This window comes from Corvus brachyrhynchos, unplaced genomic scaffold (genome assembly GCF_000691975.1).
Source record: "Corvus brachyrhynchos isolate BGI_N302 unplaced genomic scaffold, ASM69197v1 scaffold43, whole genome shotgun sequence".
NCBI classification, from domain to species: domain Eukaryota; kingdom Metazoa; phylum Chordata; class Aves; order Passeriformes; family Corvidae; genus Corvus; species Corvus brachyrhynchos.
Genome location: NW_008237353.1, coordinates 45,424 through 62,144, shown reverse-complemented (window position 1 = coordinate 62,144; position 16,721 = coordinate 45,424). Strand labels below are relative to the sequence as shown.

At 46.3% G+C, this 16,721-nt stretch overlaps 1 protein-coding gene and 1 long non-coding RNA gene across 2 annotated transcripts in view; one reads left to right on the top strand and one right to left on the bottom strand.

The window, feature by feature from the left end:
- The window catches only part of TFAP2A (transcription factor AP-2 alpha), a 17,836-nt gene extending 10,922 nt beyond the window's left edge, over positions 1-6,914 (top strand). The window contains exons 5-7 of the mRNA XM_017730626.1: positions 416-746; positions 3,057-3,198; positions 4,773-6,914. Of these exons, the coding sequence (XP_017586115.1) occupies positions 416-746; positions 3,057-3,198; positions 4,773-5,061 (762 nt within the window). The 3' untranslated portion in view covers positions 5,062-6,914. The remainder of the gene's footprint in view (positions 1-415; positions 747-3,056; positions 3,199-4,772) is intronic.
- A 3,150-nt stretch (positions 6,915-10,064) lies between these two features.
- LOC108445806 lies at positions 10,065-15,867 on the bottom strand. The gene is made up of 2 exons (XR_001860779.1): positions 14,875-15,867; positions 10,065-12,805 (listed from the first exon to the last, which is right to left on the bottom strand). It is a non-coding gene; the product is annotated as an uncharacterized LOC108445806 (long non-coding RNA).
- Between the last annotated feature and the right edge of the window lie 854 nt (positions 15,868-16,721).

Genomic DNA, 16,721 nt, shown 5'->3' with positions numbered 1-16,721 from the left:
GGTCCCCGAGCCCCGCCGTGAGGGCCCCTGCGTGTCCCTGCCCCCGTCGTGGCCATGAACACCCCCACGGGCACGCACCCCCATGACCGGCTTAGTGGCAGGCACCCTGTGGTCTCACCCAGGCAATTAGGCAGTGCCTGGGCAGGGAATAACATTCAGGATTAATTGAGGCAGCTCCCATCTCTGCAGCCCCGCTTAGTCCAGCTCTGCTGAGGAGCCACAGATGGGCTATGTAGAGTTTGGTGTGAGGGCGGTGATGGTCTGGGGCTGCCGGCCATACAAATCGGCCTCCTCCCATCACACCTGGGAGAAGCTGCCTGTGTCCATGGCACCTTGGGAGCTCAGGCAGCCACCTCAGAGCTCCCCATTAGCCCTGGGGCTGATCCAGACCTTAGTGAGGGCCCCTGTTCTCTAGATGTGGAAACATCCAAAGCACCATCCCTATAGCTGGGATTCAGCTTTCAGCAACAGTTGGTCTTCGGCCACCCACAGCCATGTATCCCGTCCCTTGTGCCTTTATTCCCCTCCATGGGAAGGCGATGTGTTGGGGCATGTGTGGGTGGGAGCCAAAGTAGGAGCAGGTGCTCCCCCAGGCCCCATTTCTCAACGCCTTTCTGTGTGGAGCAGGGCAAAGTCTAAAAATGGAGGGAGATCTCTGAGGGAGAAACTGGACAAAATAGGACTAAACCTGCCAGCTGGGAGGCGTAAAGCTGCTAACGTTACCTTGCTCACATCACTCGTGGAGGGTAAGTGACTCAAAAGAGCTGGGAGGGCTCGTTTTGAAAATGTGCCTGTTGCTTTTGCCAAATGGGAGAAGACTTGGTGTTGAGTCGTTTGGGGTTTTTTTACTGCTTTCCCAGAGTCAGTGCTGCTTGTTGGCATTTGGAAGGGTGTTATTTTCTGTGTCTTATAAAAAGATCAGGTTAATTGTGTGTCTTTGCTTTTTGTTATAACTGAAACGGGTTTGTGCGAGTCCTGCAGGCTCAGCAAAGCGTTCTACCATTTCTTTGCTTTTAAGTTTCCGAGCTAGCTGTTTTCAGGGCCCCATCTTGCTCACTCATTCAAATGAGTAATCCCTCTACGGAGTAAGCAGATCTCATTGGGAGCAGCACGGGAAGGATCACTGTGAAGGGGGATTGTGGGCTTAGCCCCGTAAGAGACCCGAGTATCAGGTTGGAAGTTACGGGCAGCAGAGCCTCTCGTACTTCAGTGTTGTTCTTCTGCCACAGGTGGACAACCAAGTGATTTTAAATGTCAGAAACTGCAGCTACTTTAAGCTTGTTCTCCCTCTCAGCCTGCAGCCACATAACAGTAAATCATTTAACTTTTCTGACATCTGCGTTTAAGAAATGCGTGACCATTACTTCCTGAATTAATTTGGGAATCCTTGACCTCAGCCATGAATTAATGGCGTCCTGAAAGCCTCAAAGTTGCACCACCACCAGCCCCCACTCCCTTTTGGTTCTCATTTTCAGAACACATGTTCCCTTGGCTATATCATTCTCCTCTGCTTTGCTTTGGCCAGAAAAGGTGCAGCTTCCTTTTAATGCCTTGGGATGTCCTATGCTGTCTGTACTGGGAGGTAGGGAGCTCAGGAGTTTGCAGTCATTTAGTTTTGAAGCAGTGGCTGTGTCACGCTGGCTGACACAAAGTATGTTTGAGGCCTGCAAATAGATCCTTCTCCTTTCCCCTTATGTATGGGTTCAACTGCATTTTAGACCGGTTCAGTTTGTAAAGTGCTTTTAAGCTCAGCCCGAGCTGTCCAGGTTCAGCTTAAGTTTGGTTGTATAGGGGGGAATTTGTTTTGTTGTTGCTTCGCATTCTGCGAAAAATGTTTCATGTGCAAAGAGATGGGGAAAAGAGCACTGTGCGATGATGCCAGACATCATTTTTTTAAACATCAGGATTAGTGAACAAACTATATTTATACTGCGTGAAAATTACCGCGTCTTCATGTTTCTGAAAAGGCTTTGCAATTGCATTGACACGCTGTGGTAAAAAAATCATGAGGGGAAAACTTGTAAAAAGTCTAGATTTGGTAGATGCTTAACATTATTTGTGATGTTAATGAATATGGAGAAGGTTTTATGGTAATCTATTGTTCTGTTTGGCTTTCACATACAATGGCTTTGAAAAGAATGATTTTTAAAAAAAACAAAACCAGAGGCCCGATCTTCAGATAACTTGGTGATGGTGGCTAATTTTGGGGAGATGATAGTATAAACATTGCTGGGGCTCTGAGTCCTGTAGCGATGAGGCAGTTTCTAGAGTACTGTTATTGTTTATGATCCGCTCCATTTTATGGAAACAAGCTCACTGGACTGAGGCTTTGAAGCTCTAATTGGCGCATGCGTTCTTCCGGAGCTAGAGCTAATGGCAGGAAGCCCTGCAGTAAAAACCAACTGGTTCAGGAAATTAAAACCAAAGATTTGAAAATCAACAAAACAGACAGACTCAGTGGAATGACCCTAAAATTCTCATGGTTAATTGTTTGGGGGTGAACATATAATTATATGCGATCAAGTTAAATTTTAAACACTTAGCTGTTTAATGCATTTTATTTAGAAGAGCTCTAGGAGTAATTATGATCAATATTAATCATTGATGCAATGCAAAAGAATATAGAGATGTGGCTGAGGCAAATACATTTTCAGAGTAAATAGCTGTGAATAAAATGTACATAAATGGCTCTCCATAGGTATGGAGATGTAAATCGAAGCGCACATTCTAGGTGGATGGAGCCTGTCTGTCTAAAAGTATCTGTTAATCAATGTGAACTTTTAAAAATTCTTATGCAAGATTTCACTTCTAACAATTGTCATGAAAATACAGATTTGCATTGCCTTCAACTGAAGCAAAGAAAACTGCAAGATAAGATGTAATTAGCATTGCTTTCCCTAACTTTTTCAAAGAGAAAATGCCCAAGCCTTTGAGAAGAGCCCAAGTAGAATGTAGTGGTTTTTTGGAGTTTTTTTCAAATGGATTTTTGCCTCTGTGGGATGTGTACTGATGAGCCATGTGTTTCTTTCCATCCCCACCCGTGCCTCCCTATTCAGGAGAAGCAGTGCATCTAGCTAGAGATTTTGGGTATGTTTGTGAGACAGAATTTCCTGCCAAAGCAGTAGCTGAATTTCTCAACCGACAACATTCCGATCCAAACGAGCAAGTCACAAGAAAAAACATGCTTCTAGCTACAAAGTAAGACATTTAACTTTTTGGCATGTTGCTTAGAAATGAGGGAGGGGGGCAAACTCAGGTTTGGGGCTTTTATTAGTGAATATATTTGTTTGCTGCAGAACCAGTGGTTGATGGCTTTGCAAGTTGTGAGGGTGTGTATTGGCCTTCCTGTGTAGGAGAACTCTGCAACCCAGCTTGGTTTCCATCAAATCAGTTTGCACAGATTACCTTGAATGTGAGTTGTGAAAATTGAGGGTGGATGTTTAGTTACAGAAAAGCAGTAATTCTTCAAAGCAAAACATTTTCTGGGCCTATTCACTTAGCTTATCAACTGAAGTAGAAGGGGGAGGCTTCCCATTGACAGTAAAATAAAACTGGCACATTAAACTGATTTCAGTTCATTAAAATCGGCAATGGTTCTTCCTGCCTAAGCAGCTCTGTTACTTAGCAAATACAGGGATATTAAAAATACATTTTAAATGACAATCTGTACGCAGTTAAAATGCTAGCAGAGTTTATCGTTGATGGGGCTGCCTAGACTTCCAGGTGGTGCGTGAAAAGAAAATGATTGTTTTGGTATGTTTGCTGGAAATTAAAAGGGTTGTTTGGTAGCCCTTAATTACCAGTGGAGGTGTCATCAAAGGGCACAGTGCCAGAGGACACAAGCAGGAGATGGGAGCTGCTTTATGGCTGGAAGACATTAATGCGGGTTTTAGAATACAAACTGTTTCAACACACCTCTGAGCTCTCTTGCGCTAAGGTGCGTTATTTCTCCAACCATTTGTGCAGTGAGTGGGTGATATAACCTATCTTCTGCACCATGCCCTCGTATCCTCCCTTCTCACCTCCCTGGAAGGAAATTTCCAGGCGCTGGTTAGCGTCAGCCTTCCCCTCTGTGGAAAGGTCCCTTTGGATTTGGAGATAGAGATTTACATATATAAATGTTTCAGAATACCCTAATTTAAATCCTCAATTCCCTGCTCTGCCCTCACTCACTCTTCCTGACACACAGGTGTGTGTTTTAGCCTTGTGAAGGAAGAGGCCCACATCTCTCTCTGGTTCCCTCCAAAGAAAGGGATCTTCCAAGATGTGAATAAATCCCTTAACCTACCTTTGGACATCACAGCCCATCTGTTAAGCCTGCTTAGGAACTTTAAACTGTGTTTGTGCCCCAAATCCCGGCTGGGCAGGGATGTGTGTTTGTGGAGAGTGTTGAGGGCTGAGGTATGGAGAGCGGTGGGGCAAGAGGCATATGTCTCCCTGTTCCTGTTGTCTGCCTGTGTGTTGGATGGGGCCAGGGTGTGATTTATGGTGTGCTGTTGTGTGTGCATGCAAGGTGAAGGGAAGAGGTTTGTGCGTGCTGGGGAAGTGTGAAAATTAGGGGGAAGGATGCATAGAGAGGAGGGGGAGAAGCAAGAGAGTGTGTGCACTCCGGAGCAGGAGCCCCCTTGATCCAGGGGCTTGTGCAGTCTAGCAGGGAGAATGCACGGGCTTTGCTGCTGCCAGTGATGGTTCATTTCTCTCCCTCTCTCTTCCCTTCCCTCCTTCCCTCCCTCCCTCCCTCCCTCTGTCTCTCTGCTCCATTTGTGCTACAGACAGATCTGTAAAGAGTTCACCGACCTGCTGGCTCAGGACCGATCTCCCCTGGGGAACTCGCGGCCCAACCCCATTTTGGAGCCGGGCATCCAGAGCTGCCTGACCCACTTCAACCTCATCTCGCACGGCTTTGGGAGCCCGGCGGTGTGTGCTGCCGTCACTGCCCTGCAGAACTATCTCACTGAGGCGCTCAAGGCCATGGACAAAATGTACCTCAGCAACAACCCCAACAGCCACACAGACAACAGCACCAAAAGCGGCGACAAAGAGGAGAAGCACCGAAAGTGAGGATCCCCCCTCCCACACACTCCTCTCCCTTCCCCCTCATAGCGCATCGATCTATTCATCTCCCTCCTCCCTCTCCCCGGCACCCAGCACCCCAGGCTACAGCAACAGAATGAGCGTCCTTCTGCCAGTCCTGTTCTCTGACTCTGCAGGACTGCTCTGTCCTCTCTCCACACCCCTTCCCAGCATCCACATTTCCATTTGCTCCTGCTTAAATTTCCCCCCTCTTCCCACTGCCACCATCGTTTTACCCCAGTTTGGAGCCTAAGAGAACAGAACAGGGGGACGGAGCCAGCAAAGAAAAAAAGTTCTGTCTTGAGTTTGTGAACTTTTTTTTAAATAAAACAAAAGGAGAAAAAAAAACCCAACAAAAAAATAAAATAAAAAAGAAAAGGACTTTTTTTTCTAAAAATATATTAAAAAATTTAAAAAAAACAAACAAAAAGAAATAAATAATACTTAAAAATTCTATGAGCTTCACCGGACTGAATCACCACCTTCCCTTACATAAACTTCAGTTAAGATTGTAGCCATACTAAAAATGAAAATAAAACAAGTGAAAAAGTACAACAGCAACAGCAGACATACAAAAGGCAAAAAGGACTGATGACATTTTATCAGTATTGTGAATAAACTTGAACACAAAACACAAGCGGTTCCATGTCATATCTTCAGTTGTAGAACTTTTTCCTGTCCAAGGTAAAGCGACCAACTTGAACTTTCTATTGCAACACGATTCACGGTTATTATATAAGGGAATCAGTGTTCATGTATGTATATATTTATTTATGTGTAATTTAATGGGAATTGTAAATATGGTGAGTCTGTTTTAAGCCTTTTTTTATTTATCTGGTGATCTCGTTTACCTCTTGTTTAGTGGGTTTTAAATCTTCCCCTCTTAGTTCATCATGTGGTTCATGGTACTTATTTAGATATCAGAGGTTTTTTGGGGGTTTTTCTCTGGGATTCATCCTTTTTAGCCCTGTTGTAGCATGTTAAAAGCGACAATGAAGCAGCTGAACAAATAAAAAAACATAATTTTTATATATAATTAGTATGACATTTAGTTTCTCATTGAAGATAAAATAAAGTGATGTTGGACCCTGGCAAGGTTTTTAAACATGTTAGTGGTTTTACAACCCTTATGTGTTGTGGAAAATGAAAAAAGTTATTTTCATCCACTGTCCTTCTCCCGAAAGCACCAACAGAGCAATAAATTAATATTGTCTTTTAAAACAAGATTTAGCTTTACTTTCCTTTTTCCCCCTCTTTTTTTTTCTTTCTCCCTTTCTTTTGTTTTTATTTTACTCCTTTTTTTTTTTTTTTTCCCAAAGAACTTCAAACATTTGGGACCACCTGGTATCCTGTATTTCCACTGGCCATATTGGAAACAGTTATAGTTGTATTGTATTGAGTTGTGCCGGCAGTAGTTTCCATGCCTATCAATGTATCATAGTCCTTTGTTGCCCAGATAAATAAATATTTGATACGCTTTATGTCGATTTTTTTATTCAGTAGCTGTCTTTACCCAGGCGTATTTTTGTTCTTGGCAGTATTTTTTATTCAGTATGGTTACAGTAATTGAGTTTAACTCTCCCTTGACAATTGCTCCTTGCAATAAGCAGCTGAACCCATTGTTTCCCTCAAGTATAATAAAAACTTACTTTCAACTTGGAGTTCAGAGCAGGGTATCATTTAGATATTCCACTGAGTCTGTATTCAGACAAATGACACAATAAAGCACAATGTATTCTTTTGGATAAAAAATTGTCTGTACTACTAACAAAAATGACACACTATCTTTTCTTTAACCAAAACATAATTTTATTTAAAAAATAAAAGTTTTATTTTATTTATGTTGACCTCTAGGTTTTTATTTATGTTTATATACAGCATACAGAATTATAAGCCTATAAAATTTTGTACATGTAATTGTCCTAACGGAGAGCAGAGATTAAAACACACATCTCAAGAAGGACATTTAAAAAAGAATCATGACTGAGAAAATGCTGAAAATGAATGCTATGAAAAAAATTATGTACTGATAAATCAGAGCTGGGTGCTCCCTCCCCCTCAAGAAAAAGAAAAGCTCCGTAGTCTATGCCAGCAAAATCATCTCACGGTTGTGAACTTTAGTGAAATCTTGCAGGAGACAGATTATTTCTGATTGATGGTTCGTGTTTTAGTGGAATGCACAGACTGACATTTTGAGATGGCTGTGTCAGTTTGTAAGGGACTGAAATTTTTATCTTGAGTTTCTTCTTGTGGAAACCAGTTGTGAAACAGGGAAGTTCGCTTTAAAAAAATTGAGTGTACGTCTTGAAGATGGGCTATAAAAACATGTGAGAATTCAGAGTTTGAATCTATTTTCTTTGGCCTGGGGGGTAGGTGAAGTCAGGATCAGGCTGGATTATGTTATATCATAGGAAGGGAGACTTAATGCAGTTTAGAATGTAAAGGCATTTTAAAGAGAGGGTCTCCTTTAAGTGCTGATGATATTTTGGTAGTGGAGGCTGATTTTTCTCTCTCTTTTCTCCCCTCCGTGACTCTCTCTCTCTCTCCCTTTTTTCCCCTTTTTGCTCAGGCAGAAATTGAGGAGGTTAAGAGGAAGGTGTTTACAATAAAGCTGCACAAAGAATTAACATTTACTCATATATTTTGATGTTTGGTAGAGCTGGTGAAGCAAAGCATTAGATAAAGCCCAAGATGTTTCATTTTGCTTTGGTAATCTACTTATGGAAGGCAGTGTAAAATCAATCTTGCCAAGCAGAAAGAGAGTTGGTGGAGTCTAAATTCTATTTTCGAGAGCCAGCTAGTTTATAAAAATGGTGAATATTTTTTTCTATAAATTGAAAGTGGATCCTTTGAATGCAAAGCTGCAATTGTTTAAAAAACAGTTATTTATTATTTCCAAGAGAGACTGGTTAACCGTAAAGTAGATGTAACAAAATAATGAGGTGAATGAACCCTAACTGTACATATTCTTGACATAAATGAAATGCACAGTATTGTAGCAGGTGAAGTGAAGCATTGTCTATCAGGGCTGTTTTTCTTGGCTGCATCTCAGATTGTGTGGGGGATCCTAACCTCAGGCACAATAGCATTCATAAACAGCAATACATTGCTGCTCTTTCTACAGCAACACATAAATACTCATTTTTAAACGAAAACAATCTTATTAAATACCATTCATTCATATCTGGATTTACAGATGCTTGTTACTTTTTGAAGCCTGTACCCAATATAATCGTTTTACACTGGTCAATGTATAAAGCAGTCTTATGCTAGAACGTTATAAGGTCATAATAAATAATGTTTTAAAGATATAATTAGCTACTTCATGCTAGGAGAGCGCACTTTAAGTATCCTGCTGCTGCATTATCAAGCCACCAAAAACCAGAAATGAAATGACCTTGCATAGATTTCTTTATTACTATTATTTCTAAGGAAGGATTTTACAGGCGATAATGGAAATCAGACTAGGTTCGGTTCAGCCTCTTCTGCTGTGACCGATGTGCAGTTACTAAAACGTGCTAATTACTTCAGCATTCTTTGGATGCATTTTTAACATTGTGATCGAGGTGCAGCAGTGAAATTCTAGGTCATGCTTTTATACACTAAACAAAAATCTGTTGTTATTTTTTTCCCCCATATCAGTTGAAAACGAGGGTGAATGGTGGCTGAATGTTAGACCATTGCTGCCACGCTAAGCTAATTCCTACATGCGAACCAAAATACAGCTTGGTGCTCTTTCACCGTGAACAAGGAGAGCCCTCCTCTTTGTACCGTATTTTACCCCACCCTCCAAAAATCAAATATTAATATAATTTGAGATTTAACTGGTGGAACAGCCATCAGGACAGCAATGCCCCGCAGCTGAAATAATATTTAAAATAGAAGGGATTTGACATTTGAGAAGTCAGTGGCTTGAAATACCCAGTTGTACTTAGCTAATTCAGTCCTTAACCTCTGGTTTCAAATAAATCAATTACAGTCGATTCCACTTCAGTTCAGAAGTGCACAAGGTTTTTAGTTAATTGAATACATTTTATTCACTTGCTAGGAGTATTCATTTATCCAAACCCTTACATTTAAAGGCAAGTTCTTTATTGTCCATGATAAATTCGACTGCATAATCAGATCAGCTCCTTGTTTGTTTACTCATCTTCTACCTCCCATTTAAATTCCAGAATGTGCACTTCCTTTTCCCTCCTTGTTCCGTGCATGTCTCAGCCCAGACCAGATTCCCAGAGCCTCAGCTCTCATGTTAGGAAAGTGTAGCTGAAATAACTAGCACCCTTCCAATGGGGAGCAGTGTGAAGTCCATCCCAGCTAGTGAGGGCAGAGGGATTTAAACTGACTCCATAATCAAACGTGAAAGGTTGGGAGTATAAAAAGAATTACGGTGCCTTCGATTTTGTCCCGTGCACCTTTTCTGCATGAAAGAGCCATGTCTCTGTTCTCTGCCCTGCAAGCAGCTGGAACTGTTAACTCCTAGAGAAGATTTGGAGCCAGCTTGGTGTCAGCAGGATAAGGTTTTTGTTGAGCACTGGGCAATGAAGTTGTGTCCCTGATCCACTTTGAACAGATACTGGTACACACTTCGTGTGTGCTGTTTGCAGAATCCTGCTGGCATTGGTTTACTGTTTTGGAAAGGAAAGGGGTTAATTAGCATCATTATCAATCACTAATGCTTGTCTAACCTGTCCAAAGAATAATCAAGTTAGGGGACTGCATGAAGCTAACATCTGCTTCATTCCAGTTAAAGATTTTTCCTTATATTGTTCAATTATTGGAAGTCCACACCGGTTTCAGGCTTTGTCAGGGCCATAAAACAGGGTCAGATCGTTAGAAATCTAGAATGGAGGGGAAAGTGCAATATAAATAACAAATGGCTTCATTATTTGAGTTACAGGTGCAAGAATGGCTGTGAAAATGAGTAGGGATTACTAGAATGTGTTCCTTCTTTTTATCTCCAATACGGAGGAAAAAATAAATCAGCCAAGCCCAGTTCTTAAATCATTTATTCCGCATAGGCTGCAACCTCTCCACTTGCAGTATTCAGTTTAGTAACCCCAGAGTCCCGAAAAGAAGTAGTTTAAAGCAAGCATTTGGAAACAGAGGAAAAGTGAAAGTCTTTTATGACCCATTACTAGCAGAACTTTACTGGCTTCAGAATAGCAAAATAGCCTTGTTTTTCTTCTTCTAGTTAATGTTCCTAGGCTTTCTTGGGTGGATGAAACAGCTGATATTTCAGGCAGGGTAAACAGACATATAGCTTATGGTGGCTATTTGTAGAATATTTGTATTCTTGAACTGTTACTTCTTTCTGGTGATGTAGATATGAAGGTGACAAATCTGTCTTTTATTCCCTCTTACAACCACTGTAGTCATGTCTCTCTGATGCTGAGTTCAACTTTGGTGGCCCAAAATTTTTATCATACCAATAGAGCGATTAGAGCATCTTCACTGAGTGAATGTAGTGTGGAAATCAGGATAAGACTATCGAGAGCTTTCTGGTAGTGTAGGAGGGACCCGCTGTTTCCCTGTGGCACTTTTCTTTCAGGCTCTGATTTTGCAAGGCACATGCTGGCACCCAAAGCCTGTGGTTTCCCCATGAGTCCCTCCTTCTCAAAACTAGGGCCCTGAGGTTACTCTAAGCTCCATGGTTATTGTCCTGTTTGTAGTCACAGAGCTCATTTGCACAGAGGATCTTCAAACCAGGGCAAGGAGGGGAAACTGGGAAAGCCTAGGTGAGGAAGAAATTGTCTTGTGCTCAGCAGGAGGGTGGAGGACTGTTGGGTGTGAAGTGCAAGCCATTTCACCACGTTGTTCCTTGAGCATGTTGTGCACACACACACACATCCTATTTTCCATAGGAGATCTGCAGCCTCTACATGAAGACCTTTTCTGTCCAGAGATGCTCTCAAGCCTCACTGCTGTTGCTGCCTGTGGTATAGTTAATTCCCTTTGTAATACTTGATTGAAAGCAGATGCAGGGGCTCTGAATAGAGAGTTGCTTTCTAGCGGGAGTGTGAGCTGTGCAGTTACACTTGCAGGTTGAGGGATGTATATTGCTTCTGTACAGCGTTTTTGGTTATGTTCCTACCTGCTTGTTCATCCTGCAGAACTTCCTGCCTCAGCACTGCTTTGGTCAGAGCTGGCCCCCTTTTCTCTGTGTATGGTTCATCCTGATCCCCAAAGCTAAGGATAAAGAAGTGGCGATGTGAAATATTTGGGGCATGTTTCTGATTGTAGAGCAGAGCATTTTTCAGGGCTCCCAGGAGAAGGAAAGAGCTGTATTCCCTTCTCTTCCTTCTATCTCCCTCCCTCCTTTTAAAGTTTGCTGGCGGCGCCCTTCCCTCCAGCTTGTCCTCCTTGCCCTCTGATGCTGCTCCCTGTGCTTGTCCTGTCTCCTCCTCTCTTGTGGTGGAGTTTATCTCTCTGCCCGCAAGCGGGATGGCTTGGACAACAGCTGGGGAGACACCCCACACTGCATCACGTGCTGGTGCGCCCAGGCAGGGGGAGGCCAGTGGGGCAGTGCTGGGAGGAAAGCAGGGGCAGTGCCTGGCCTCAGTGCTCTTTTTCCGCATTAGGCCTAACAAGCTACACTGTATTAGTGCTAAAAATGTGCTCCTGCTGTGCCTGCCTGAGTTTTGGAGCCTGTGTATGGGTGTAGATGATCCAGGACAGCAGTTGATGGGTGTCCCATTGCCACGGAGCCTTGATGCAGGCTGTTCCTGGCATGCCGGTGTTTGGGATGGGGGCTGGCAGGCTGGCTGCTGGCAGGCTGGCTGCTGGGGCTTCTTCCCATCCTAATGCCCTTGAGAGAACTTGCAGCTATCCTGCTGGAAAGGATGGGGTTTTGCAGGGAGCTAGGGAACGAGAACAGGAGGTGGCTGTGGCTTAGAAGAAAATCAGGTGGAAAAGGGGCAACTGAGGTTTTGCTTTGTGTTTCCAGGAGGGCCTGGACATGGTCCCGGTAGGGGGTTATGGAGATCACCCGATTCCTTGCTGCAGCTGCTTTTGGAAAGTTTCCTGGGAAAGGTCTGGGGAAACTGGAGCCTCCAGCAGAACTGGCTGCTGCTATGACCTTCTTGGAGGCCAACTGTTTATTTGTTCGCATTGTCATACCCGGGGAGGTTTTCCACCTAGGGCGCCTCTTGCTCCCGCCTATCTGTGCAGAGCCGGTGTGCAGCGCCGTGTGCGCGTGTGTGGCTGTACCTAGAGGTGCGTGTGCATCTGTATTTTTGGGTGTTTGTGTGTTTGTTTGTATCTATCTATTCATCTTTATGGGCGTGTATATTTATGTCTCCATCCCTGAGACTTTTGGAGAGGCTGGGATAAGAGGGGGTGGGGTGGGCTGTCTCCCGGATAGTTGATATTCCAGGTTCAGCCTCTTTCTCCGCTCTCATTCTCTAAACCCAGCCAGGGGGAGTGTCGCCCCAGGCCGAACATATGCTTCTTTCCATTGCACTAATCCACCTTCAGCGTGGAGGAATAATTGCTCGAGTGTCCATGGCTCCTCGGCGCTTTGTCCCTCGCTGGCTCCCATCAGCTTGGCACACGCCATTTCAATCAAATCCTTTCAGAGCCCTGTCTCCTTTTATCACGTCCCCGCTCCGGCGAGAGGAGGGAGGGGAGGACCGGGCTCCCCGCAGCCCCGGCGGGCCGAGCCGAGCCAGACCGGGTCTCCCCACCGGGAACAAAAGGGCCGCCGAGCAGTACCGGGCTGGGGTTGCTCTGTCTGCAAAGGCGTTAGAGTATGAGGATGTTGTTGTTGTTGTTGTTGTTGGGGGAAAAAAAAAAAAAAAGAAGAAAGCCATCCCGCGGGGTGGTTGATCTCTCTGTTCCCTGCCACGGTGAAGAGCTCCAGGAGTCCAAGCGGGCATTAGGTTATGAAGAGGTGTGTGGAACCCCCACCTCTCGGTGGCTGTGCTGCTGGTGATAGGGGAAGGGCTGGAAATTAGCGGCTGGAAAAGTCCCGCGACTCTCTGTGGCCAACGGAATGGGAGATTGTCGCAGAAATCTGCCTCCATCCCGATTTTCCCCTTTCACACGGCGGAGCCAGCCCCAACCCGGCGGGACAGAGCGGCTGGGCACGGAAGAGGAGCAGGGATGCTCCTGCCCTCTCCGACCGGCTCGGGACCCCGAAGGGGCACGGTGGGGCAGGCTCTGCCCCGCGGCACGGAAAGACTCCGTCTTTTACTTATTTGTTTTGACTCTCCTTCAGACGAGGGGGTCCTGTTCTGTTTCTGATGTTGCGAAGTGGGTTAAAAATTCTACCTAAGACCCCCTAGCTGAGGGAGTAAAAGGAGAGGAAAGCAGGATGGTTAACCGAGGGAGATTTAAAATTAAAGAGGAAAGAAAATGGAGAAAAAGAAGAGAAAAATGTGAGCGATCTTTACATCCTTGCGGGACTGTTCAGATCTTTCTTGCTTCTCGTTTTTGCGTAGCTGCCTGGGACGGCTGATGGGTGGCAGGCCCCCCCACCCCCCCACCTCCCCGGGCTAGCACTGCGGCCGACCCCGGGCCCACCTTTCCCGGGAAGGCCGCTGTGCTCCCTAAGGCTGCCTGGTGTCCTGTCCGCCTTGCTGCTGCTGGGAGGCGGGGACAGGGGGGCTCCGGGTGGGGGTCCTGCCTCCCCCATCAGCGCTGTTGGGTTCGCCGCAGGTGAAGACCGAGACTTTCACAAGAGAACGGGGTGTCGGGCCACCGATGGGACGGCCGCACTTCACACCCTGCGCTCCGAGGGCGCCCGCAGAGCCCCGACCCGGGAGAAACTGCCCCGGGAGCTGTGAGGGGCTTTGCCGGGACACACGGGCCGGCCCGGGCCGGGGGCGAGAGCACCGGAGGGCTGCTGCGGGGGCAGAGCCGCCCGGCAAACATGCGGCCACTCGGGTGTGTGCCGGCGTTTGCTCTTCTCAATGTGTGCCCCGTGAATCCCTGAATAGTTTTTTTACTAAAGCGTGGTCTTTCCTGCTGCTGAGAAAAATCGCCTTTATCTATCTATCTATCTATCTATCTTAAAAAAAAAAAATAAAAATCCCTTTTCCACTATTCCACTGCGTTTGGATTTAACCGCAACATCCACAGAAACTGCTTTATGAAAACCAGACTTTTCTATGAAAAGACTCTTCTGGCAGCAATTAGTCTGGCTTTCTTTAACAAAATTCTTTGTAATGTCATTCAACGGAAAAAAATAATCCCAGGATAATTCTGATTACACAGTTTAAAAAAAAGTAAAATAAAAAATATTAAAATTAGCATATTCGGGTTTGCCCTGGAAAAAAAAAAAAGGTCTAAATTTCCCATTGATCGGAAAAAACTCGCTGAGATTGTGCGAGGGTGGGCTTTCACGGGAAACAGACTCGTTCAGTTCCTGCGTGACGGGCGTAGAGGGCATTAATGCACACACTCGTTACCAAGTTATTCTGGTGGCTTTGCCTCAGCCTCGCAGCCCCACCTCGGCCGGGAAGCGGCAGGCAGGCGGGAGTGCCGCTGCCTCCCGTGGGAGCCTCGTGTCCGGCCCCACGCAGCGCGCCCGCCCCCCGGCAGGCAGCGCTCGGCCGAAAATCGCGCGGCTGCTCGGCGCGCAGGGAGAAGCGCTTCCCTTCCCTCCGCACCCCTCCCCGGGAGCTGGTTGTCCCCGCGTGGGTCCCGACGCCCAGCGTTGTCACCCCGGCTCCTGGGCGGCACCCAGCTCGCTCCCTGCCTGCCGCCCCCTGCCCACCGGAGGAGGATGAGGAAGTAGAGGAATGAGGGAAGAAGAAATCTGGCCCCGGGAGGCGGGGGAGGGTGGGGGTAGCTGCCTACCTGGAAGCGTGTCGCGGACGCTTGGGAAAAGCCAGTCCCTCCGCCTCATTCGCAGGTTTTTGCTACTTTCCGCCTCCCTCTCTCTCACCGTGCTCTGGTGAAAGGTTGCATGTTCCAGCCCGGAGAGTCAAACGTTAAATTGTTAAACCAGAGTAGGAAAGGAGGGGGGAGAGGGAAAAGAAAAAAAAAAAAAAAAAAAAAAAAAGGCGTGTTTATATTTCAGATATTTTAAAAGGTCGTCTTTAATTAGGTTAAATACAAGTATTATTGGCCCAGAAGAACATAGTGCAATAAGCTTGTTTCAAGCCTAATTGCAAAGCAAAAAAAAAAAAAAAAAAAAAAACCACAAACCAAAAAAGAAAGGAAAGTGCGTGTGGAGACAGTCGCCGTACTCTTTCGGCACGGCCCACCTCCTAAAGTGCGTGCGTGGGGCTGCGCGGTAACCGCGGCGTGGGGCGCCGCGCATCCCCACGCGGGACGGCCAGGGCAGGCTACGAGGGGCTCATCCCTCCCCACCCCGGCTTCCATCCTTTGGGAATGAGTTTGGTATTTCCCCGCGGTGCTTGCCTGGGGACTGCTTTTGCGGTTGAGCGAGGTGTGGGGTGTCTGCGCATGAATCTACTCTGAACTTGCCGTAGAGCTCAGTCCCTCTCGACCTTCCAAAATAGCTCTTCTCCCCAGCTGGTCCTTCTCTCTCAACCCCTTGGCAACACAACTTGAGTGGGAAGGGAGAACCATTTGCCCTGAATCACAAATTTTCATGGCTTGGAAAGAAAAAGGTAACCCTCATGTCTAGCTCAATTAATAAACATGGTGATTTCACACCCAAAAGGAGGACATTATTTCACGGGAGCGCTATCAGCTCCATCACAAAGGGTCACAGCGCAGCTGTGGCGAGCCCGGGGTTATTATGCAGCCTGATGATAGGATCCCGCTTGCCATCCCGGCTCCTTCCTCGGGGCGACCAATAGCCCCCGGCAGGGCTTGTGCCACCTCATGATAAAGGACTTACCCGATGTGTGAGGAAATGGAGCAGCTTTCAGATGAGAGGTAATCAGCTTGCAGGCGCAGCCCCAGCCCTTCGCTTCCTCCCCCCACCCCGTCTCCTGCCTTTCCATTTAACTTTTTTTTCCTCCTCCCCCCAGACAACAACAGCAAGAAGTTATTATTTATTTGAACGCAAACCTGACGCTCCCTCTCACCTTCTCCGACCCCCTGCGGGGAGCAGAGGCGGGAGACCCCCGGTCCCCCCTCCCGGCCAAACCTCACGGCTGCCGGTGGCAGGAGGAGCTGCCTCCCCGCAAGGAGGGACAGTTGTGGCTGATGGATTTCTGGTGTCAGGAATTGGGTCCAGAAGCTGTGAGGCAACATATTAACTGCGATCCCATAATCTCTTAATCACATTACATTTTAAGTGAGCATGTGTAATTTCACCCATCAATGATTTATTTAAGCAAGGGAGCACAATTACTTGTCTCGCACACAAACCCTGGCTGGGGGAGCATTTTTTGCCAGAAATAAAATCTGCGGTTTCAGGGACTATCTGTTTCTCCGCATTGAGAAACCCCAGACCCCCCGCTCCTGAGGACAGGAGTTAGGCGGCTGATCCTCCTACACATGCAAGGAGAGGGCGAGGTTTCCCACCCTTCCCATCCATCCTCTTTCCAGAATCAGCCCGTCAGCAATGTCTGACGCTGGTGCGGTGAGAAGTGTCTTCAGCTGCCCGGTCTCTCCCCGGTGCTGCCCGCAAGCTTTTGCTCAGGGGGACGTGCCAAGGAAGCCGGGGGGAGGTTTTCTGGTGTGTGGGGAATCTGATCCTTCTGCACCGTTTTGACTAAAGCAGGTAT